Here is a 23,677-nt window from a genome sequence, read left to right as displayed (position 1 = left end):
TCTTGTGACCCTCCCAAAGGATGTCCAGCCCCCACCAGTCTGAGGAGATCTGTTTCCATTCCTGCAGAAACTGACAACTGGTCTCCATAATGAGGACGCATGGCTCGAGTCCTAACATCATTGGGACTTCTTAGAAGAGGGGCTGGTGCAAAAACATAAAGCCCATTGATGTTTGGGATTATTAAAGTGCTGTCTGTATCCCTGAGCGTATCCCAGAATGGAGGAGCTCACTGAAATCTGGCGATATCTGAGTGAGGGCTTTCATTTGATCTAATATATACACCTTGTCTCTTTTGATTCATTAACTGACAGGTTTTCACCCAACCAGGCTTTACACATCCCTGCCATCAACTCTTTCCCTACCAAAATCCCTCCTCCAGGCACAATCTCTGACTCTGCCCCCATTAATACTAACTGTAATACCATTTTTTCCATTTATTTTTCATATATACACACAATATAATCTTATAAACAACACATAATGGTTAACCACAAAATTAAACTACACAAAGCACACTGTATGCTTCTCAACATTCATTCCTACCAGAACACCTGGCCTTGGTGACACATGCAGACCACAGATAACCCCTATGCAAATACGGGATCACAAACTAAAAGTACTAATACCGTGTTTCCCTGAAAATAAGACCTTTTCCAAAAATAAGACCTAACATTGTTTTAAAGGTGCTCGTAATATAAGCCCTACCCAAAAAATAAGCCCTAGTTAAGATCAACCCCTGAAGCCCCTCCCAAAAGTCCCTGACACTCCCTGACTCCATTCAGGGTACTAGTGCTATAATAATAATAAATTTTCTTGTATACCGCCCTACCTGGGTGGTTTACAGCAAGAGAAACAAACATTTCAGTCCGATTCAACAAAAAAAATCGGACTCAATTCAGTGACCTAACATACCTCCTCTCGGAGGCCTCCAAAAACAGCAGTGGCAGCAACGCTTCCCCACCAGAGCCGTCACTGTCAGTGACACGGCAGAGTGAAGACCCTGGCGGGGAAGGCCGCGAAGCAACCTGTTCTGCTGCTGCTGTTTTTGGAGGCCTCGGAGCGAATGTATGTCAGTCTCAGGGTAGGAGGATCAGTGGGATTCTGCTGCACAGGGGGTTGGGAGGGTGGGATAGAAAGATGCTGCACAAGGGGATGGTCGAGAGGGTTGGTGGGGTTCTGCTGCACAGGGGGATGGGAGGGTGGGATAGAAAGATGCTGCACAAGGGGATGGTCGAGAGGGTTGGTGGGGTTCTGCTGCACAGGGGGATGGGAAGGAAGAATAGAAAAATGCTGCACAAGGAGATGAGTGAGAGGGGAGGAAAGATGCTGCACATGGGGGGGAAGGAAAGAGGAAGAATTGGGGTGGAGGAGAGGAAGGAAGAGATGATTGTTGTATATGAAAAAAATAAGATATCCCCAAAAATAAGCACTAGTGCATTTTTTGGACCCAAAATTAATATATGACAGTGTCTTATTTTCGGAGAAACACGGTATATATAAACAAAACTCTAGACCCTGCGTGCAGTAAAACCCCAGAGAAATAGAAATAAATGCATTTCTTCCTGAACAGTGCAAAATATAGACAGCAGATGTAAATTCTCAAAACTGACACAATTAAATCACTAAATTGAAAATAAAATCATTTCCACTACCTTTATTGATTTTGGTTTTCAAACCATCCCAGTCTCTGGCTGCACTTCCTTCTGTCTGTGCTCTTAATTATGTATCTAGGGCCGCCTTATCCATTTACTGTTTTTCTCTCCTTCACTTTCTGCCCTACATCCATCTTTAGCATTGACTTTTAACATTCTACTTTCTTCCATTTTTCTGCTTTCTTCGCAAAATCTATGTACTTTTTCCATGTCTTCTCTTCCCATCTATCCTTGTGTACTATCTCCTCCCTCTTTCTTCTCCTTTCTTCCCATCTATCCATAAGAAGCATTTCTTCTTATCTCTTCCCTACCGCAACCATTGTTGTGCACCATCTCTTCCCTCTGTCTCCCTTTCCCCTTCACCTCCATCCCTGTAAACCATCTCATCCCTCTCCCATGGACAGACATCTCTGTTTTCCTTCTTTCCCTCTCATATGGTCTGGCATCTTTCTCCTCTCCTTCCCATAGCCTGGAATCTCTCTCCTCTCCCATCGTCTAGCATCTCTCTCTCTCTCCTTCCCTCCCTCTTCATGAGGTCTAACATCTCCTTCTCTCTTCTCCTTTCTGTGGTTTGGCTTCTCTCTCTCTCTCCTTCCCATTTCAGTGTTCTGACATTTCTCTCTTCCCTCCTTCCATAACCCTTCTCCGGAATGTGACATCCCGCCTTCTTTGAATAATCTCTCCTCCCTCCCAGTATAACATTTCTCCCTCCCTCCTCTCCACCACTATCATGTCCAACAATTCTCCCTTTCCCCATGTACATCATCTCTCTTTCCCTCTCCCTCCACACACCTGTGTCCAACAATTATCCATTCCTTTTCTCCCCCTACCGGCAGCATTTCCTTATCTCCCTTCCCACTACCCCATCTGTGCAGCATCTCTCTTTTCCTCCTTTCCTAACCCCCCCATCCAGCCCATGCATTTGTCCTTCCCAACCCTCTCACATTACATGCAGCATCTGTCCTTCCCAAACCCCTCTCAACCCCTGTAACACCTGTCCTTCCCTGCTTTCCCACCCCAACCCTGTCCCAATATGTGCAGTATATGTCTTTCCCAACCCCCCAAGACCCTGAGCATCTATCCTCCCTACCTCTAGTCTGTAGTGTATATCACATACTCTTTCCTTTCTTCCCCGCTAGCGGGAATGTGCTACACGACCTCTCTCTTCTGATTCCGACTAGCCCATGCCTACTGCCTCACCGGTGTTTGTTTATTCAGCAGTAGCCCGCCTATGCGGAAACAGGAAATCACTGCTGAATGAAGACTTCCAGGCCAGGCCAAAGGCAGCATGCTGATCTTGTTGGCGTTGCCCAAAGAATTAAAGTAAACACTTAGGAGGAGGTAGGTGTGGGGGAGTCGGGAGCCGAAGAAAGAGGTCGTGCGGCAGGGTCCCGCTAGGGGTGAAGAAAGGAAAGAACATGATACACACCAACAATTTAACGGCCAATGGGGGAACAGAGCCACCACCAATTTTAATGGAGGCCACAACCCCTATGTCCCCCCCCACCCCCCCGGTTCTGATTCCTGTGCTTTACACATCCCTGTGATCAACTCATTCTCTGCCAAAATCCTTCCTCCAGGCACAATGGAGCAGTACTTTTAAGATTCATTGACTGACAGGATTTTCACCCAACCAGGCTTTACACATTCCTGCGATCAACTCATTCCCTGCCAAAATCCCTCCTCCAGGCACAATGGAGCAGTACTTTTAAAGGTCTTTATAGCTCCATTCACTCATTCTGTTTCAGTGGGGACGGTGCGAGCAGAACATTTTTTACCCTTCCTTATCCCTACTTTTCTGTGGCACTCAAATGGCCATGCCATTCATGCGTGGACGCTCCACGGTGAGTTTACTTTTAAAAATTTGCCCTCCTTTCATCTTATGAGACTTGGCACCACTCATCTGTCTTCCACCATCATATCCAGGACAATTCTCACTGTTCAATTATAAGGCAGGTACTTCTCACTCCCTCTCCTTCCCAATGATTCCTGTTTACCAATTCCTCTTACTGCTACTGACCTTCCCCATTGCTCCCTCATCACAAGCCACTTAACCTCCCACCACCACCCAATCACTTTTCAGCTTTACCACCTCACCCTCCCTCTTCTCCCTTACCCTTTTCTCAGCCCTAAAGCTACTATACTCTCTCCCTTTCATTCAGAGATTCCCACTCTACCTATATGCATCTTGACCACGGCGTAGCCCCCATGCCTCTCCAGCACTCACTCGTATTCTCCTACTCCTTCTCTTGCTCTCTATTGGGGACATCAGTCCTAATCCCGTTCCTCCCAATCATCCCTCAGCCTACTCATGGGGTTCACACCACAATCTAACCAATCTTATTTCTCTTCCCCATGACCACCTATTAACTCTTTTACAAACCACCTCACCCTCAACAACCCGCAAAATGTTTATAAGATCTAAAATTTACCTCTCTAGCTAATCATTGTAACTCTGTTCTTTTTTAAATTAACCTTTTGTAATCCGCCTTGAACCGCAAGGTAATGGCGGAATAGAAATCCCTAATGTAATGTAATGTAATGTAATTCCTCTCTGCCCTTTTCATGTGCCCTGTGGAATACCTGCTCCATCTCCAACAAACTTATCTTCATCCCGACTTCTTTATCTCTAGAAAGCTCCACCTGCAAGCACTAACTGAAACCTGGATCTGTCCTGATGACGATACTTCAGCTAGCACCCTATGTCATGGAGGATACCTTTTCTCACATACACCTCACCCAGATGGTCATGGAGATGGTGTTGGACTCTTACTTTCACCTTATTGTAAATATCAACTCCTTCTTTAGCCTCAATCTCACTGTTATCCTTCCTTTGAAGTTCACTCCATCCATCTATTCGCCCCCCCCTGTCTCTCAGAGTAGCATTCATTTACTGACCCCCTGATAAATCCTTCTCTTCCTTCCTCACTGACTTTGATTTCTGACTCTCCTTTCTTGAACTCTCATCTCCCTCCCTTATCCTCAGCAACTTCAACATCCATACCGATGACCCTTCTGACTCCTATATGTCCAGGTTTCTTGTTCTAACGTCCTTATGCGATCTCCAGCTGTGCTTCACTGCCCCTACTCAACAGAAAAATGGAATTGCTAAAGAGAAGTGGAAAGACAGTGGTCTAAGCTGAAAGGAGCGATAAAAAAATGTCTACGGACCTTTATGTGAAGAAAATAAATAAAAACAAGAGAAAAAGGAAGCCGATATGGTTCTCCAAACTAATGGCGGAGAAAATAAAGGCGAAAGAGTTAGCGTTCGTGAAATATAAAAAAACCCAAGAAGAGGAGTGCAGAAAGGACTACAGGGTGAAACTGAAAGAAGCCAAGAGAGAGATAAGTCTGGCGAAAGCACAGGCGGAAGAACAAATGACTAAAAATGTAAAAAAGGGAGAGTAAAATTTTTTCAGATATATTAGTGAAAGGAGGAAGATGAAAAATGGAATTGCTAAACTAAAAGAAGCTGGGAACCGATATGTTGAGATTGATGAGGAAAAAGCAAATGCACTAAACAAATACTTCTGTTCTATGTTCACAGAAGAAAATCCTGGAGAAGGACCGAGATTGTCTGGCAAAGTTACATGAGAAAATGGAGTAGATTCTGCGCCATTCACGGAGGAGAGTGTTTATGAGCAACTTGAAAAACTGAAGGTGGACAAAGCGATGGGACCAGACGGGATACATCCCAGGATACTGAGGGAGCTCAGAGAGGTTCTGGCAGGTCTTATTAAAGACTTGTTAAACAGATCTCTGGAGACGGGAGTGGTTCCCGGGGATTGGAGGAGAGTGGATGTGGTCCCTATTTACAAAAGTGGTCACAGGGATGAAGCAGGAAACTACAGGCCGGTGAGCCTCACTTCGGTTGTAGGAAAAATAATGGAAGTGTTGCTGAAAGAAAGGATAGTGTACTTCCTTGAATCTAATGGGTTACAGGATCCGAGGCAACATGGCTTTACAAAAGGTAAATCGTGCCAAACGAACCTGATTGAATTTTTTGATTGGGTGACCAGAGAGCTGGATTGAGGATATATGCTAGATGTAATTTACTTAGATTTCAGCAAAGCCTTTGATACGGTTCCTCATAGAAGGCTGTTGAACAAACTTGAAGGGCTGAAGTTAGGACCCAAAGTGGTGAACTGGGTTAGAAACTGGTTGTCGGACAGACGCCAGAGGGTGGTGGTAAATGGAAGTCGCTTGGAGGAAGGAAAGGTGAGTAGTGGAGTCCCTCAGAGTTCGGTGCTGGAGCCGATCCTGTTCAATATGTTTGTGAGTGACATTGCTGAAGGGTTAGAAGTGTGCCTTTTTGCAGATGATTTGTAACAGAGTAGACACCAAAGAGGGAGTGGAAAATATGAAAAAGGATCTGCAAAAGATGAAAAAGGATCTGCAAAAGTTAGAGGAGGGGTGGGACCACGGCAGAGGAAACAGCTCCAAAGCTGTTTGCAAACATCGCTAACACCACGATCTTCTGTGCAGGATGCTCTTCAAAGGTAAACCATGCAGGAAGGCCAGGGGGGAAGCCGGATACCAATGGGAGGCCAGGGGGAACTCACAGGCCTTCCGGGGGGAGGGGAGTAGTCCTTCGTTATGGGGGGTGGGACAGTCCTTCAGGGGGGACAGGTAAGCAGGCCTTTAGGGGTGAACAGGCAGGCCTTCAGGGGTGGGATGCAGGCCTTTAAGTGGGGGAGGGGGACAAGCCTTCAAGGGGGGGGAGACAGGCCTTTATGGGGAACAGGCAGGCAGGCCTTCAAGGGGGGAAACAGGCAGGCCTTCAGGGGTGGGATGCAGGCCTTTAAGGGGGGGGACAAGCCTTCAAGGGGGGGGGAGACAGGCCTTCAAGGGGGGACAAGCTTTCAAGGGGGGGGGAGACAGGCCTTCAAGGGGGAAACAGGCCTTCAGGTGGGACAGGCAGGTCTTCAGTGGTGGAGTGGAGGCCTTCAGGGGGGACAGACCTTCAAGGGAGGGGGCCCTGTTGTAGAAGTACACGGAGGAAGGGAGGAAAGGGGGGTTCAAAGAGACGTGCATATGCTGGACTGGGAGGGAAGAAATAATGGGTCTAAAAATAGAGGAAGAGAAGAGAGATGATGGACAATAGGATTTAGGAAGGGAAGGAACAGAAAGGGAGAGAAGTTGGACACAAGGGATGGTGTGGAGGGGGGATAGAGATACTGTATAGGAGGGTAGTTGAGAAAAGAAAGGGAGAGATGGTGGACCCTGGGGTGATGGGGAAGGAGGGAGAGATGCTGGATGAAAAGGTAGTTAAGAAAAGGTGGATCTGTGCAGGGAGACGAAAAAAGGAAAGATGCCAGAGGACAGAGATTGCAGGTGGATGGTTAGCACGGAGAAAGAAGAAGGAGACCCTGGCAAGCAAGTTATCAGAAGACAACCAGAGCCTGGGACCAACAAGATTTGAATAATGACCAGACAACAAAAGGTAGGAAAAATAATTTTATTTTCTGTTTTGTGATTACAATATGTCAGATTTGAAACGTGTAGCCTGTCAGAGCTGGTTGTAGACCGCAAACGTGAGCTAAGATTTAACAGAGAGATGAAGTCTTTTTTGTTTGTTGATTTTGTTTACACCACACCGCCAGTGTGGTTAGAAGGCAAAGGGGGTGAAGAGGCTATAAAATAAACCCACCAGGATGTTTGAAAAAAACACCCAATTGGGAAGGAAAATCGAATCGAAAAACCAATTCAATAGGCTGAATTGAATCAAAATTTTTTTTCCTGAATTGGGCAGCGCTACTTGAAGGGTATTAACGTAGAACAAAATCTTTTCCATAGAAAGGAAAATGGTAAAATCAGAGGACATAATTTGAGGTTGAGGGGTGGTAGATTCAAGAGCAATGTTAGGAAATTCTACTTTACGGAGAGGGTGGTGGATGCCTGGAATGCGCTCCCGAGAGAGGGAGTGGAGAAGAAAATGGTGACGGAGTTTAAAGAAGCATGGAATGAACACAGGATCTAGAATCAGAAAATAATATTAAATATTGAACTAAGGCCAATACTGGGAAGACTTGAACGGTCTGTATATGGCCATTTGGGAGAGGATGGGCTAGAGAGGGCTTCAATGGCTGGGAGGGTGTAAATGGGCTGGAGTAGGTTTTGACAGATTTCGGCAGTTGGAACCCAAGCACAGTACCGGGTAGAGCTTTGGATTCTTGCCCAGAAATAGCTAAGAAGAAAAAATTTAAATTGAATCAGGTTGGGCAGACTGGATGGACCATTCGGGTCTTTATCTGCTATCATCTACTATGTTACTACGTTTATCTACCAACAATAAAATTCTTAAAAACACAAAGCACACTTACACATAGAAAATGTTAATTATCATTTGTATTCAGGGCTTTTTTCAGAGGTCAAGGCAGATGACTTTATACAATGTCACCTCAGTAACAACTATACAAAAATAGACAAATATACCCCTTCCCCTTTTACTAAACCGCGATAGCGATTTTTAGTGCAGGGAGCTGCGCTGAATGCCCCTTGCAGCTCCCGATGCTCATAGGTTCCCTGCGCTAAAAACCACTATCACGGTTTTGTAAAAGGGGGCCATAGTGCAAAATATAGACAGCAGATATAAATTCTCAAAACTGACACATTTTGATCACTAAATTGAAAATAAAAATCATTTTTCCTACTTTTTTGTCTGGTGATTTCATGAGTCTCTGGTTGCACTTTCTTCTGTAAAACCAATATTTCTTTCTTTCTCTCCCTGCCTGCCTGTCTTTCTTTCTCTTTCCCCATGCCCCCTCTTTATTTCTGCCTGTCTTTCTCTCTCTCCCCCTGCCCGCCTCTTTCTTTCTGCCTTTCTTTCTCTCTCCCCCTGCACCCTCTTTATTTCTGCCTTTCTTTCTCTCTCCCCCTGCCTGCTTGTCTTTCTTTCTCTCTCCCCCTGCCCCCCCAAGCCATTGCACCGATTTCTCCACTTCCCCGATTCTTTCCCTACGCCCCAAAGCCACCACGCCGATTTCTCCCTGCTGCTTCCCCGAGCCAGGCCTGGTGCTTACAAGCGTCAGGCCCACAAGACTTCACCTCCAACATCAATTCTAACGTCGGGGAGGAAGTTCCAGGTCAGGCAGGCCCAAGCTGGCCCAGAACTTCCTCTCCGACGTCAGAATTGACGTCGGAAGTGAAATCTTGTGAGTCCGGTGCTTGTACGCGCCAGGCCTGGCTCGGGAAAGCAACAAGGAGAAATAGATCGCAAAGGCAACACGATTGACTCGCTTTGCCTTTGCGATCTACTGGTCGATTGCGATCGACCATTTGAGCACCCTTGCTGTAAGACATGCTAAACCCCAGCCCTGGTTGACCCCCAAAATCCATTACCTGTGCTCCTGTGCCCGAGCTGCTGAATATCGTTGGCTTAAATCCCACACACATGCCGACTTCATTCATTTCAAATTCATGTTGACGTCCTTCCAATCTACCCTCTCGCTTTTCAAACAAACTCTCTTTCTCTTTGCCACACTTAACTCTCTACTCAAAGTGCCCCCACCTCCTATCCCCTCTTCACTTTCCACCCAGACGATGGCAGAGTTCTTCCATGACAAGATTACATTACATTACGTTACATTGCATTAGGGATTTCTATTCTGCCATTACCTTGCAGTTCAAGGCAGATTACAAAAGAATTATCCAAGATGTATTACAACAAGAACTTAGAAAAAAAAAAAAATGGTCATTTTCAAAGAGAGTAAGAAATGGGTAAGGTTAATTGTTGGCTTTAGTGAGAGGCGGAGTTTGAAACTTGCGGTTGAATTCTCAACCATGTCACCTCCCCCACCACCCCTTCCGACTGTTCACTCTGTCAACCTCCCTTCAACAATCCCGTACAACCCTTTCTTTCTTTTCTGAAGTCACAGAAGAGTAAACTGTTCACCTTCTCTCCTCCTCCAAACCCACCACCTGTTCCTGTGATCCGATTCCTACCCGCTTTCTCGGATACATCGCTCCCACTGTAATCCCTCCTACCTGTCACATCCTCAACCTTTCGCTCTCCACTGTTACAGTTCCTGATGTCTTCAAACATGCTGTAGTTACACCCTCCTCAAAAAGCCCTAACTAGACCCCACATCCCCCTCCAACTACTGCCCCATCCCTCTCCTCCCCTTCCTATTCAAACTACTCGAATGTGTTGTTCACCACTGTTGCCTGGACTTCCTTTCTTCTCATAATATTCTTGACCCACTTTAATTGGGCTTTCACCCTCTTCATTGTACAGAAACTGCCCTTGCTAAAGTCTCTAACTACCTATTCCTGGCCAAATCTAAATGATTCTACACTATCCTCATTCTTCTCAATCTGTCTGCTGCCATCGACACTGTTGATCACCACCTCCTTCTCAACATGCTGTCCTCACTGTGTAGAAGGCCTGTATAGCACAAATAGCACAGAAGAAATAGCAGGGTGTGGCAGAGACCTGTCTAAGTCTTGATCAGAGGGTCTTATATGCAAGCAGACACATTTAAAACTTACTTCATGGCTTAATTAAAGCCAGACCTCTCAGTCTGGCCTGTGGTAGTTGGAGGGAAAATATAAGGTTTCACATTTTTGAATGCAGATAGTTTATATCAGCGGTCTCAAACAAGCGGCCCACGGGCCGCATGTGGCTCTCCAGGTGCTATTTTGCGGCCCGCGGTCTGGACGCGATGATCAACTGTAAAGCGGCGCTGGCTCCTCGCGCATTTCTGTTCCCCCTTTCCTTCTGGAGCAGCAGCGTGTCTGGCCGGCTCAAGTCGATCGATCCGTACAAAGCCGCGGGTGGCGGCTCCTTGCGCTATCCACTCCTGCATCGGAAGCCTCTCTGACGTCACAACATCAGAGAGACTTCTGACGCAGGCGCGGATCTCGCGAGGAGCCACCACCCGCGGCTTTGAACGGAATGATCGATTGGGAGCCGGGCAGACACACTGCTGCTACACAAGGAAGGGAACCGAAGGGGAGGGGAAAGAGAAATGCTCTGCTGCATATGGAAAGGAGGACCCAGGGAAATGATGCTGCTGCTGCACAGGGAAAGGGAGAGGGAGGGAAGGGGGAAGAGAAATGCCTCTCCTGCACAGGAAAGGGGGAAGGGAAATTCTGCTTTTGTTGCTGCTGCACCCAATTGGGGAAAGAGAGGGAAGGAAGGAGAAGGAAAACAAGGGAGAGGAGAGGAACAAGAGATGCCAAGTTCATGGGAGGGAGGGAAGTAAAGGAGATATCAGACCATAGAGGGGGAGGGAGAGATGCCAGGGCAAGGTGGGAGGGAAGGAGATAGATGCAAAACCAGGGAAAAGGAAAGAAGGAGGGAGGGAGAAAAGGAAGGAAAGAGATGTCAGACCATGGAAATAGGGATGGAAGAAGAGAGAGATAGAAGGAAATGTAAGACATGGAAACGTAGATTTTGAAAAGAAAGCAGAAAAATTGAATATTAAGTTAATGCCAAAGATGGATGCAAGGCAGAAAGTGAAGACGGAGAGAAAAACAGTCAAAGGACAAGAAGGCCTTGGAAACATAATTAAAAGCACAGAAAAATAAAGTCACCAGCCAACAAAGGTAGGGAAAATGATTTTATTTTCAATATAGTGATTGAAATGTGTCAGTTTTGAGAAAGGAAAGATATTAAACTTTAAATGTGAGGGCTGCAGAAAAAATAGAGTACTTGGAGGGCTGCAGAAAAAATAGTTAATTTCTTATTAAAGAAATGACAATTTTGCATAAGGTAAAACTCTTTATAGTTTATATATCTTTCCTTTTAACTGTTAAAGGAAAGTTTTTATAAACTATAAAGAGTTTTACCTCATGCAAAATTGTCATTTCTTTAATAAGACATTAACTATTTTTTCTGCGGCCCTCCAAGTACCTACAAATCCAAAATGTGGCCCCGCAAAGGGCTTGAGTTTGAGACCACTTGTTTATATGTACTTTAACAATAATTATTCAAATATAATGTGTTGGGTGTGAGTAAAGGGATCCCTATGTGTGTTAGAATGTGTGAGAATATGTGTGATGGAATGATTTGTACTTAATTTTAAACTTTTTACATTTATAAGATTCAAAAAACTTTGAAGGCCTAAGAGCAACATCTGCAGCTCGTTAGGATAAGGCTGAAGGAATGGTTACCATGGAAACCCTCTAGAGGCTCAGGGTAAACAAAGGTCTGCTAGTTTGACCTCCAGCGTAGGAATTGGGTTTTATTTTCTTTCTTGTGTGTGTGTCAGTGAAACTTGAAACTATCAGTTTTTCCAAAGCATGAGTTCTCCTTATACAAAGGGCTGGTTTGCTTTAAATTTTTAAAGATTACCGAGAGAGAAAGCGTTCACAAAAATATAATTTGTAAAACTTTTCTTTGAGCTTGGTAATTATGTTAAAAGGAATTTCTTTGTTCAAACCTAAAGATGGCCTCTGTTGGCTGATTGGTTGATGAGGAGTGATGTCATACTAGTCACTGCGGAAGTATATAAGTGAACTGAGTGTAAGTGGTTCTCTGAGCCCATATTGTTTCAAGAGAGGTACATGTTTCATGCCTGATTGTATGTGGCTCCATTGTACAAATGCCTTTTGAATCAAGATGTCTGTTAAACTTTAATAAACAATATGTGACTAGAAATATTTATACAATTATCATTATTCCTGAGCACCTAAGGGCAGAGGTTAGCAGATTACACTGCTTAACTGGGATTCCAGGGTTCTGTTCTCTCCTGGTTTTCTTCCTATCCCTTCTTCTCCACTGCCAACTCCAGACTCCGTCCCTTCTTTCTTGCCACACCATATGTCTGGAATAGGCTGCCTGAATCAATATGTCATGATCCATCCCTAGCAGTATTTAAATCCAAGGTAAAAGCCCACCTTTTTGAAACCACTTTCAGTCACCGCTTTTGAAACTGCTGTCAGATACCTTTACCCACTGTATCATTTCCACTACCATAATCTCCCCAACCCTGAGATGTCCTGTCTGAGCAGGGGCTGTCTATTGTATATTAGATGAACAGCGCTGTTCTTTTTGAATGACAAAAACAAAAGGGAAGCATCAGAGTTCCTAGTTCTGTTCTGCACCCATGATTAGGGGTGCTCCTGAAAAGGTAAAATGTCTGCAAGATTGAAAGTGTTTGGATATTCGTCATGGTTCTGTCTGATTTTCTTAAAGGTCATTAGCACCCGGCATACTAACATCTCAATTTCAGCTCCCCGACTCTGGAATTCCTTACCAGTCTATCTTAGGGAAGAAACAGTATTAGATAGGTTTAAGGGTTCCCTGAAAAGTTTGCTTTATAGGGACGCCTTCGATACAGGCAACTATTTAGGGATACAGGCAACTCTATAGGGATGCCTTCAGATAACAGGCAACTATTTATTTTAAAAATTTATATTCCACCTATCAACTAGGCGGATTACAAATAAGCATAAATAAAATGTCAGACCTACAAAAAATAGAAATTCAAATAAAAACATACTAAAATACAAACTCAGTAAAAAATAGATTCAACAAGAATGATCATAGGAAAGAAGTACATCAAAACAGTAAATCCTTATTACTAGAAGGCTTTTACAAATAAATGAGTTTGCAGTAGTTTTTGAATTACCCAAACCTAAACTCTTGTTCTGCTCAAAATCTACCGCATATAGCCCTATTCACAGCTACTCCAACCCCCTCCTAAATGTACTACCCTTATATGTTCTTCAGTATATTGTAGTTCCATTCCCTTTTCCTGAGCATTAAGTGAGTCACGTTTTATGTATGTTCTTATATGTTATTTTGTTAATGTACATCACTTAGAAATTTTTATAAGCGTTTGCATCAAGTTTTAAAGAAAACTTGAAACTTGATATATCTAAAACATCAGCGCCTTAGAGGTTGGGTTGGTTGGCGCCTTTAAAAATATTGTCGTGGAAGCCCAGACCATATGTATTCCAGGTATCAGCAAAGGTGGAAAGAAGAGGAAACGAGTGCTGGAGTGGTTAAAAGGTGAAGTGAAAGAGGCTATTAGAACCAAAAAAACATCCTTTAAAGAATTGGAAAAGGATCCGAATGAAGAAAATAAGAAGAAACACAAGCACTAGCAAGTTAGATGCAAAGCATTAATAAAAACAGCTAAGAAAGAATATGAAGAGAAACTTGCAAAAGAGGCAAAAACTCATAGCAATTTTTTTTAGGTACATCAAAAGCATAAAACCTGTGAGGGAATCTGTGGGACTGTTGGATGACCAAGGAGCAACAAGGGTGCTCAGAGAGGATAAAGCCATAGCAGAAAGACTGAATGAATTCTTTGCTTCGGTTTTTACGGAAGATGTAAGAGATCTACCTGAATCGGAAATGGTTTTCAAGGGTGATGATGAGGAACTGAAAGAAATCTCAGTGAATCTAGAAGATGTACTGAGCCAAATCGACAAGTTAAAAAGTGATAAATCGCCAGGACCGGATAGTATACTTCCCAGGGTACTAAAAGAACTCAAACATGAAATAGCTGACCTGCTGTTAGTGATCTGTAATCTGTTGCTAAATTCGTCTGTAGTACCTGAAGATTGGAAGGTGGCCAATATTACGATGATTTTTTAACAGGGCTCCAGGGGAGATCTGGGAAATTACAGACCGATAAGCCTCACTTTGGTGCTGGGCAAAATGGTAGAAATGATTATAAAAAATAAAATTGTGGAATACGTAGACAAACATGATTTAATGAGACAGTCAGCATGGATTCAGCCGAGGAAGATCTTGCCTCACAAATTTGCTTGACTTCTTTGAAGGTGTAAATAAACATGTGGATAAAAGTGAACCAGTTGATATAGTGTATCTAGAATTTCAGAAAGCTTTTGATAAAGTTCCTCACGAGAGGCTCCTGAGAAAATTAAAGAGTCATGAGATAGGTGGATCTATTATCGGATAGAAAATAGAGGGTAGGGTTAAATGGTCATTTTTCTCAATGGAGGAGAGTAAGCAGTGGAATGCCTCAGGGGTCTGTACTGGGACCGGTTCTATTTAACTTATTTATAAATTATCTGGAAATTGGAACGACGAGTGAGGTGATTAAATTTGCAGATGACACTAAAGTGTTCAAAGTTGTTAAAACGCATGGGGATTGTGAAAAATTGCAGGTGGATCTTAAGAAATTGGAAGACTGTGCATCCAAGTGGCAGATGAAATTTAATGTGGACAAATGCAAAGTGATACACATTGGGAAGAATAACCTGAATCACAGTCCACCTTGGGGGTTAGCGCCCAAGAAAGGGATCTGGGTGTCATTGTAGACAATATGATGAAACCTTTCGCCCAATGTGCAGCAGCGGCCAAAAAAGCAAACAGAATGCTCTGAATTATTAAAAAAGGAATGGTTAACAAAACTAAGAATGTCATAATGCCTCTGTTTCGCTCCATGGTGCGACCTCATTTGGAGTATTGCATTCAATTCTGGTCTCCTTATCTCAAAAAAGATATAGTGGCGTTAGAAAAGGTTCAAAGAAGAGCGACCAAGATGATAAAGGGGATGGAACTCCTCTCGTATGAGAAAATACTAAAACAGTTAGGGCTCTTCAGCTTGGAAAAGAGACGGCTGAGGGGAGATATGATTGAAGTCTACAAAATCCTGAGTGAAGTAGAATAGGTACAAGTGGATCGATTTTTCACTCTGTCAAAAATTGCAAAGACTAGAAGACGCTCAATGAAGTTACAGGGAAATACTTTTAAAACCAATAGGAGGGAATTTTTTTTTCAATCAGAGATTTAGTTAAGCTCTGGAATGTGTTGCCAGAGGATGTGGTAAGGGCGGATAGCGTAGCTGGTTTTAAGAAAGGTTTGGACAAGTTCCTGGAGGAAAAGTTTGTTATTGAGAAAGACATGGGGGAAGCCACTGCTTGCCCTGTATTGGTAGCATGGAATATTGCTACACCTTAGGTTTTGGCCATGTACTAGTGACCTGGATTGGCCACCGTGAGAATGGGTTACTGAGCTTGATGGACCATTGGTCTGACCCAGTAAGGCTATTCTTATGTTCTTAATGTTAATAAGAAAAAGAAGAGCAATCGCAGAGACCAGGCATATGTGCTTTTTGGGCCATAATCTATAAATGACGCCATAAATTGCCACGGAGGCCATTGTGGTGTCGCCGCCGTCGTCGTCCGCCGCCACTGCCTATCTGCAGGCCACAGCCAAGATCGTTCTGAAGCCCCCCGGGAATCACCTGCTGAGTTGTGGCGGCGGAGGCTTAGGAAGCGCCGGCTTCAGCGAACTGCCGAGACAAGAGATGGCCGGTCCCCCGGCCCTGGGAGGCTCCACCTCACCCCCTATGACCGGCTTCAGCACCCTGTGGTCGGTACAGACCTCTTCGCCGCCTCCTCCTGTCTCCGGCGCACCTAACCCTGGTGACAACGACCAGATCAATGCTTTGCCCGGCCCGGAGACTGAGAACTTCTACCCTGGGATCCCATCGTCCATTAGCCCGGCTTTTTTCCAGAGTTTCTCGCCGGTGTCGCACAAGCCGTGCGCTGCGATGAACATGCCCGGCTTCAGTAGCCCCTTTTCGACTCAGATCTCGTTACCTCAGCAGCAGCAGCAAAACAGGGGTCCCCTGTCAGCCCCCAATAGCACCAACACCAGCACCAGGCGGCTTTTCGCAGCAGAGAAATTCCTACAATCACCATCAACCTCTTCTGAAGCAGTCTCCTTACTTACTTACTAACTTGCTCCACTTCATCACTGACGCTGAAACCGTGGATTGAAGACTATGTTTTGATTTTATTTTTATTTTTATTTCCTGTTTATGAATTATTTTAATCTCATTTATTGTTTTGCCACTTGTTTTGTTTTATTTTTATCATTTAAATTTCCCCAGAATTCTATTGTTCAACGGTTCCCCCTTCTGCATCTATTCCTATCTCTCCTCTCTTCAACCTGTCAGAATGTTTATTTTCTTATCTTTTCCTCTATCTCTATTTTTCTCTTCTTTATTACTCTCAAGGTACTTTAGTTAGATTGTGAGCCTTCGGGACAGTAAGGGAATTTCTAAGTACCTATCTTACATATAATTTTAATGCACCCTAATGTATATTTTCTGTAAACCGCTTAGAACCTAACGGATTAGCGGTATATAAGAAATAAATTACATTACATTACATTACATAACTTAGGCACTGGTAGGAAGTGAAAAAATGCCGTTTAAAATACCTTTTAAAATGATTTTCAAGGTGCCTATTGGCGCCTAAAAAAACCAGTGCTGGAATCACGCATTCAGAGGCATTTTATGGTACCTAATGCCGCTATAGGAGTGGCTAACGCCGGAAGTGGTGTTAGGCCTATGTAGGTTTAAAAAAAAAAAAATCAAAGATAGGCGCCAGAAATTTAGACTTGGAAACAATGGCCTACATTTCCAGTGCCTACCTTTTCTTGAAGGTGCAATTTTTTTAAAAATGACACTGTGGATTGATTGACACGCGATCAGTGACTGCTTTTAAGAGAATCTGGGCCTTTGTGTCTCCATGCTGCTGGCTTGTCATCAGTGCCACTGATCTGATTGTCAAGAAGAGTTAAAGGGCAGCATTTTAAACCTAGCAAATTTTAGTATTGCTTTATCAAGTAGGTGTTTCATATTCTGAGGCTGCATCAGTGACATGATTTTCAATTCTAAACAGAACTGAAAGCAAATTTTGTTATTGCCATTGAATCACCAAAACTGAAACATTGATCATTTGTAACTTGTCTGTATCTTGCTTTCTCGAGCTAAATATATACAGTATGAAATTTTAGAAAGTTTGTTGACGGAGTCATGTACCAACTAAATCCACTGTTAAATCACTTCATCAGTCTTATTCTTTATTCAACTGAATATTTTTTCTGTTGAAATGTTTATTTCTTCTGTTGTAAAATATTAGTCTTTCTATGCATTCTCAGGCCCTGATGTTCTAAACTTATTGTGCCTTTAACAATCAACATTATGCCTGTTCTAACTGGTTTAGTGTCAAAATTTTTTAGCTTCTTTCTGATGCATATAATGTCTCTACGTGGTATTTTCCATGCTTCATAGCATCCTCTGATGATAATATGTAAATGGTAATATAACAGTCATTAATATTAAAGTGAGCGCTGGACCACCAGGGATTCGAAGGGTATGCAGGGATGGGGAAGGAAGTAAAATTTCTTAGAGTCAGCTGGGACAGGAGGTAGAAGGGATCCCTCCTGTCCCGGCCCACTGCTGGACCATCAGACCTGGTGGAGGCCTGTAAGGCATCGGGAGGGAGGGGGGGGGATAGGGTTCAGAACCGGGCAGGGAAGGAGGGGGGCTGGGTGCAGAGACTGGCAGGAGAGGGAGGGGGCAGGGGGCAGAACCTGATAGGACAGACATCACTTTAATATTAACCCTCCCCCGGTTTATATTCAAGTCAACCTTTTTTTTTTTTTTTCCTCCCTTTTGGGGGGGTGAAGGTTACCTCGGTTTATATTCAAATATACAATATACAGTAATTGAAAATAGTGTTATGCCCAAGTAGGATAATGTCCAATTCAAAGAAAGTGGCTTCGTTTAAAATTCAATTGTGCAAAGTCTAATGTGTGGTTCATAGTGTCTTTAAAGAAAAACATATAAATCACCGTTCACTTTGACAAATGGTGATTTGGTCTGTTTGGTATGTTTTACTTTTAAGGCACTATGGACCACACATTAGCATAACACAGACTTTGCATAATTGAATTTTTAAATGAAGTCACTTTCTTTGACCTGGCTATTATCCTACTTTCAATTTTCACTTTTACAATTATTCACTTTTACAAATTATTCAATTATTCACTTTTACAAATTGGATATAATGTCATCTCGACTGAATGGATAGTAGTAGTAGTAGTAGCATGTGTTTTTTATTTTTATGTATATGTTCAATTTTCTATGCAATGAATCTATGCATGATTTTCATTTAAATTCAAATGTTCTCTATGCAATGAATTTATGCAAGACTTGCATTTTTAATGTAATAGTTTATTATATCTGGTAATTTTAATTTATATATATAGTTATTTTATATGTTAGTTTTATTTATATGTTTATATATAGTTATTTTATATGCCTTATACAGGCAGATTTGCTGATACATGGCCCATGTCGCGTTTATTCAATAAATGAAGTGTGGTTGCCTATACTTGAAAGCCCTTTATGCTTTTCTTTTTCTTCCTAACATTTTCTGACACATGCACACATTTATGCCTCTTTTCGTGGATTATTCTGTGCATATGTCAGTCACTTTCCCTAAAGGACTGATCTGATGGAATTTCCGTGGACCTCCTTGGAGTTCATTTGCATGCAAAGTTTTGTAGCAACGCTTGTCTTTCTGAAATTGGAAAATTTACTGGAACTACAATGACAGGATTTTAACAGTAACTTTAGAACATTGGGGCTTCAGCTCTTGAGAATAAGTTGTTCAGAAATTGGATATAAATGAATGCAAACTCCATAAAGTTCACTGATTTTTACAGCAGATGAAAAGAATATAAGAGTGATGTTTAAGCATGGAGAAGGGGGTAGGAGAAGGAACCAGTATCTAATTTTGGAGATGGTATAGATTTCCAAATGACTCAGCAAAAAAATGCTATTTGGAAAGTATAGCAGCTTCATTGATACTGAAATGAGTAAATGAGGTTAGACAAGTACCTAAGTGTTTGCTGTTTTCTTGGGAACAAATTGCATATATTTGAATTCAGCCCTGTACTATAATTGTGCTGTGTGCATGAAACTGATTTTACATGGTGCTTGCTTTGCTAGTTTCTGTATCACTTCCTAATAATATTCAGTAATTTATACAGCTCTGATAATAACTGAAGAAACTGAAGGTCCAGGATTATAAGCTGCAGTCTTCTAGGAGCCTATAGCAGAGAAGAGGGACTACATTCATTCTCATCTTTTTTTGTGAGGCACTTGACACACAGAGAGTGAATCAATCAGTGCTAGCAATAAGAATCATTTATACTAATTTGAGACTTAGCATAATCTTCTAGACACTTTCTTCTTTGGTTGTGATAATTTTTATAACAAAGCGTTTTCTTCTTTATTATTGTATCGATATTACTGTATACTAGAAGTGCTACATTTAAAAGCAGATGCAGATTTGTTTTTATGATTAACTTCAATTTCACCTCAAATGTGTACTTGTTTAGTAGAGCAATGTATATATTTTCATTCGTGAACTTTGAAGATAGACTATAACTGATAAGAAAATTGTATCAAGATAATCTGACAAAGTATATACTTCTGCAGTATTGGCTGTCTACATTTTGGTGTCAAAATCTGTCATCCCAGTTATGTTACTACTTTACTACAAGAAGCAAGCTACATAAAAATGAAAATACCCCAGAAGCGCAGGATTGCAGTCAGTTCTATATTATCTCAGATAGAGCATTGGACTATTAATTTTAGGCTGAAACTTAACACAGAAAAGTCTAAAATTTTTTTAGCCAATCCTAATGATAAAATAACAGAAACATTGCTTTGTCTTAATGGATATGCCTATCCAATAACCAGTTCCATTAAAATTATGGGAATTACGCTTGACCGTCAGTTGACTTGGATCAATCATACAAATTTGGTGGTAAAAAATGTTTTTATATATTATGGAAACTATGGACCATTAAAAAAATATTTTGATCCAGTGTCTTTTAGACTATTGATGCAATCATTGATCTTACCCATTCTGGATTACTCTAACATCATTTATTTGGGATCTTCCCAAAAAATTTTAAGAAGACTGAGAATAATTCAGAATGCCGTGGTTCGACTGATATTTGGTTTAAAGAAGAATGACCATATTAGCCCACTGGGTTGGAAGCAAGAGTTCTATTTAAATTTTCTTACTTTAAGTTGATATCAGGAGAGTCTCCAATTTATTTGTCTCCTTATTTTGAGTTATATAGACCATCAAGGAATACAAGAAGTTCTTGCTTATTTGTCTATCCTAAGCCAAATGGTGTCAGATATAAGACCTTTTTTGATAAGACTTTAGCGTTTCAGGCAGGTAAATTACAATCCTGACTTGGTGATTGTAATCATCAAGCCAAATCTTACTGTTCTTTTCGAAAATTAGTTAAGTCTTCTTTGTTTGACAAATTTATTTCTTAGTTGGGTATTTTTAAGATTGTAATTCATTTTTAACTTTTTATAATGATTTTATTTTTATGGTATGAATGTAGTTCGCTGATTGTTCAGTTTCTTATGGTGTAAACCGCCTAGAACTCTTGGTAATGGCGGTATAAAAGAATAAATTAATTATTATTATTATTATTCTACTGAACAGGCTATAGATTACCAACCACAAGTTCTGTTCTGTTGTCTTAAGTTTCGGCAGACTGACTACCTGGTCCTTGGTGATGACCATATAATGACCATTTGGCCTTACATCTGCTTTATCCTGTGTATTTTCCAGTTAATAACTACAGATATTGGCTTTTGATTATTGAAGTAGCAACAAATTTTGATGAACGTCTTCTCTGTACATTGTGCCTAACATTTAAGTGACAGTGAATGCTTGTTGTTGAGACTCTGCCTCTTTACAGGCAAAGCCTAGCAAATGACATCATTAGACTATGGCTCTTAGGTCTGTGTGTGCCTTGCTTTTTTGTTTTTTGGACTTCAGAGATAAGCAATGAATGAAGTAAAATCTAATGTGGAGCTATACTGGCAATAATGTGCCTCTTAGAGAGTTTAATTAGAAGGATAAATTGCTCTTGTGGCACTGTCTGGCTCCAGATTTCCTTAAATGTTTGTTAGTACTGTGAATCAGGTGCTTTAATGAAGATCTTTTTCTAAGGGGTAGACAGCAGTTAGGCGTGTGTTAATGGCTGGAAAGTAACTGATGAAGATGTGCCATCAAAAGGATTGATTGAATAACTGCAGTCCTGTGTGTTTTGCCAGGGAGAAAGAGAAGGAGACTTGAGATTCATTTTTGCTGAAGTAGAAGTAGCACAGATCCCCAGCCTCAGGGATGGATGTTTATGCTTCTGCTTTTTATTAAAATGAGGTCTATAGGCATCAAAACTGTCAGCTTTTAGAGTACACTTGTTTGTTCTGTCTCATTAGGACAAGGAGATGAGTATGCTTCACAGAATGTGATTCCCTAGTTCATTTGCGCCTACAGTTTATTTTCTTTTGGTTTTTTTAAACTTGATTACAACTAACACTAGCATATGTATTAGAGATGGGCAGCAGTTGCAATAAAGGTACAGGTTTGTCTATTTGTATGTATAAAATTTTGTATTTGTTTGACCCAGGTGCTGTACCACATAAATTTACAGTATACATGTTTATAAACTACTGATTAATTTATTACTAGACAGATAATGATTTGCTTCTCGCCATCATATTTTATGTCCACTAATGTATCTTTATGGGATTGACTGGTAGGTGAAGGATTAGAAATTGTATTGCTTGTTTGAATTTCCTATTGCTTGTATCTTTGTTTATTTATTTATTTTTTATACAGGAATTGGAGCTATGAATGTAAAATGTATATTTGAAAAAAAAAACAAAAAACACCAACAACATTATTTATCTTTTTAACTTTACAGAAACTTAGATGGAAATATTGATTTTATTTTCATCTTTTCCCCCCTCTCCTTTTGCAGAGGTACCTGCAGAGAGGTCTCCTCGCAGAAGAAGCATCTCAGGGACCAGCATATCGGAGAAGACAAACTCCATGGATGCCTCAAACACGTCTCCTTTCAAAGTATCAGTAAGTATGGCCATAATCATTCTTGTAGCATAGAGTATTTTCCTGGAGAGTCAAGAGAGTAGAATTCTGCCCATACAGATCCTACTTAAATCATGAGTGGTATGGAATAACAATATGTAACAGTTAAATATTTTTGCTTATTTATTTCAAGCACTTATTACCCGCCTAACACCTGTTTTTTTTTTACTTTAACCACCTAGCTGGTTTATAGTAAAAAAATAAAGATCACATATATAAATCTTCAGTAGACCATTCAGCTATGGTAATAGCAGCCAACAACTTTTTCCTTTTCATTAAAAACTCTCTGGACCATGTGTTACCCCCTCTTAGCAGAATGTCTGAACAAAGATATAAGTTTTTAAATAATTTATTTAACATCAGAGACACTTCATGAAACAATAACAAATTAAAGCAGATTTTAAGAGTTTTCTTTTTTAGTCCTTGTACAGTTAAACTATTGAGCTTGTTGCCAGATTATGGAGTCAAATGTAGTAGTATGGCTGTATTAAAAAATATATATATATTTTACAAGTTTCTCCAGGACTGTGCTATTAATAGTTATTAGCCAGGCAGACTTAGAGATCATAATAAGCAATAGATATCCCCATTTGAATCAGCCAGTTATTTCCAAGATACCAGAACTGGCCACAGAGTGGAACTGCACGGGCCTGTCTTCAATGTGGTCCAATTGATCACGGATGGTATATTAGAGTCCAGGGTGGCTCTACCCCCAAATTTTCTGGATGTGTGGCCAGGGCTGGCATATCTAGCAGATGCCTTATATGATATGGTTAAGGCCTCAGCTAAGCAGATTTACCTGGCTGTGGTGTCTAGGAGGCGCTTATGACTGCAGCATTGGGCAGCAGCTGCGGCGTCTAAGTTTGGTACATTTGCCATTTAAGGGTCAATTGTTGTTTGGAGAAGACCTGGAGAGGTTAGTTAAGGAATTTGGAGACTCTAAGTCTAAGAGGAGGATAGGACAAGGAATTTGTCTCAGTCGCTACCCTCTAGACCACATTTTAGGGATACCAGGAGGCATAGCCCAGGGAGATCGATGTATAGGGCATTGTATGACATGTCCTACAATGCCAGGTCTAGGTTTGCTCAGAGGCGATATGGGCATCCTCCCAAGCCTTCTTCCACCCAGTCAGATGGTCCTCAGACGTCACGGTCTGCTAAGTGACGGGTTAGGGGATCATTCTGTTGAGTGGGTAGGGGGACGGCTGGCCTCCTCTGAGGCTGCGGGCCAGTTGATATAGGACATTAGGTCCTCATTATTTTCACGAGTTACACATTGGATTCTTCTCTCTCTGCGTAAATTGTGTTGGAATCC

General features: G+C 41.8%; 1 protein-coding gene across 4 annotated transcripts in view; it reads left to right on the top strand.

The window, feature by feature from the left end:
* The window catches only part of RASAL2 (RAS protein activator like 2), a 502,399-nt gene that overhangs the window by 247,671 nt on the left and 231,051 nt on the right, over window positions 1-23,677 (top strand). For all 4 annotated transcript variants that reach the window (XM_033915463.1, XM_033915461.1, XM_033915464.1 and 1 more), the window contains exon 4: window positions 22,238-22,344. In XM_033915463.1, the coding sequence (XP_033771354.1) occupies window positions 22,238-22,344 (107 nt within the window). The remainder of the gene's footprint in view (window positions 1-22,237; window positions 22,345-23,677) is intronic.

The sequence above is a fragment of the Geotrypetes seraphini genome, chromosome 12 (assembly GCF_902459505.1).
Source record: "Geotrypetes seraphini chromosome 12, aGeoSer1.1, whole genome shotgun sequence".
Classification (NCBI taxonomy): domain Eukaryota; kingdom Metazoa; phylum Chordata; class Amphibia; order Gymnophiona; family Dermophiidae; genus Geotrypetes; species Geotrypetes seraphini.
The sequence above is the reverse complement of the archived record's forward strand: the minus strand, read 5'-3'. Positions and strand labels throughout refer to the sequence as shown.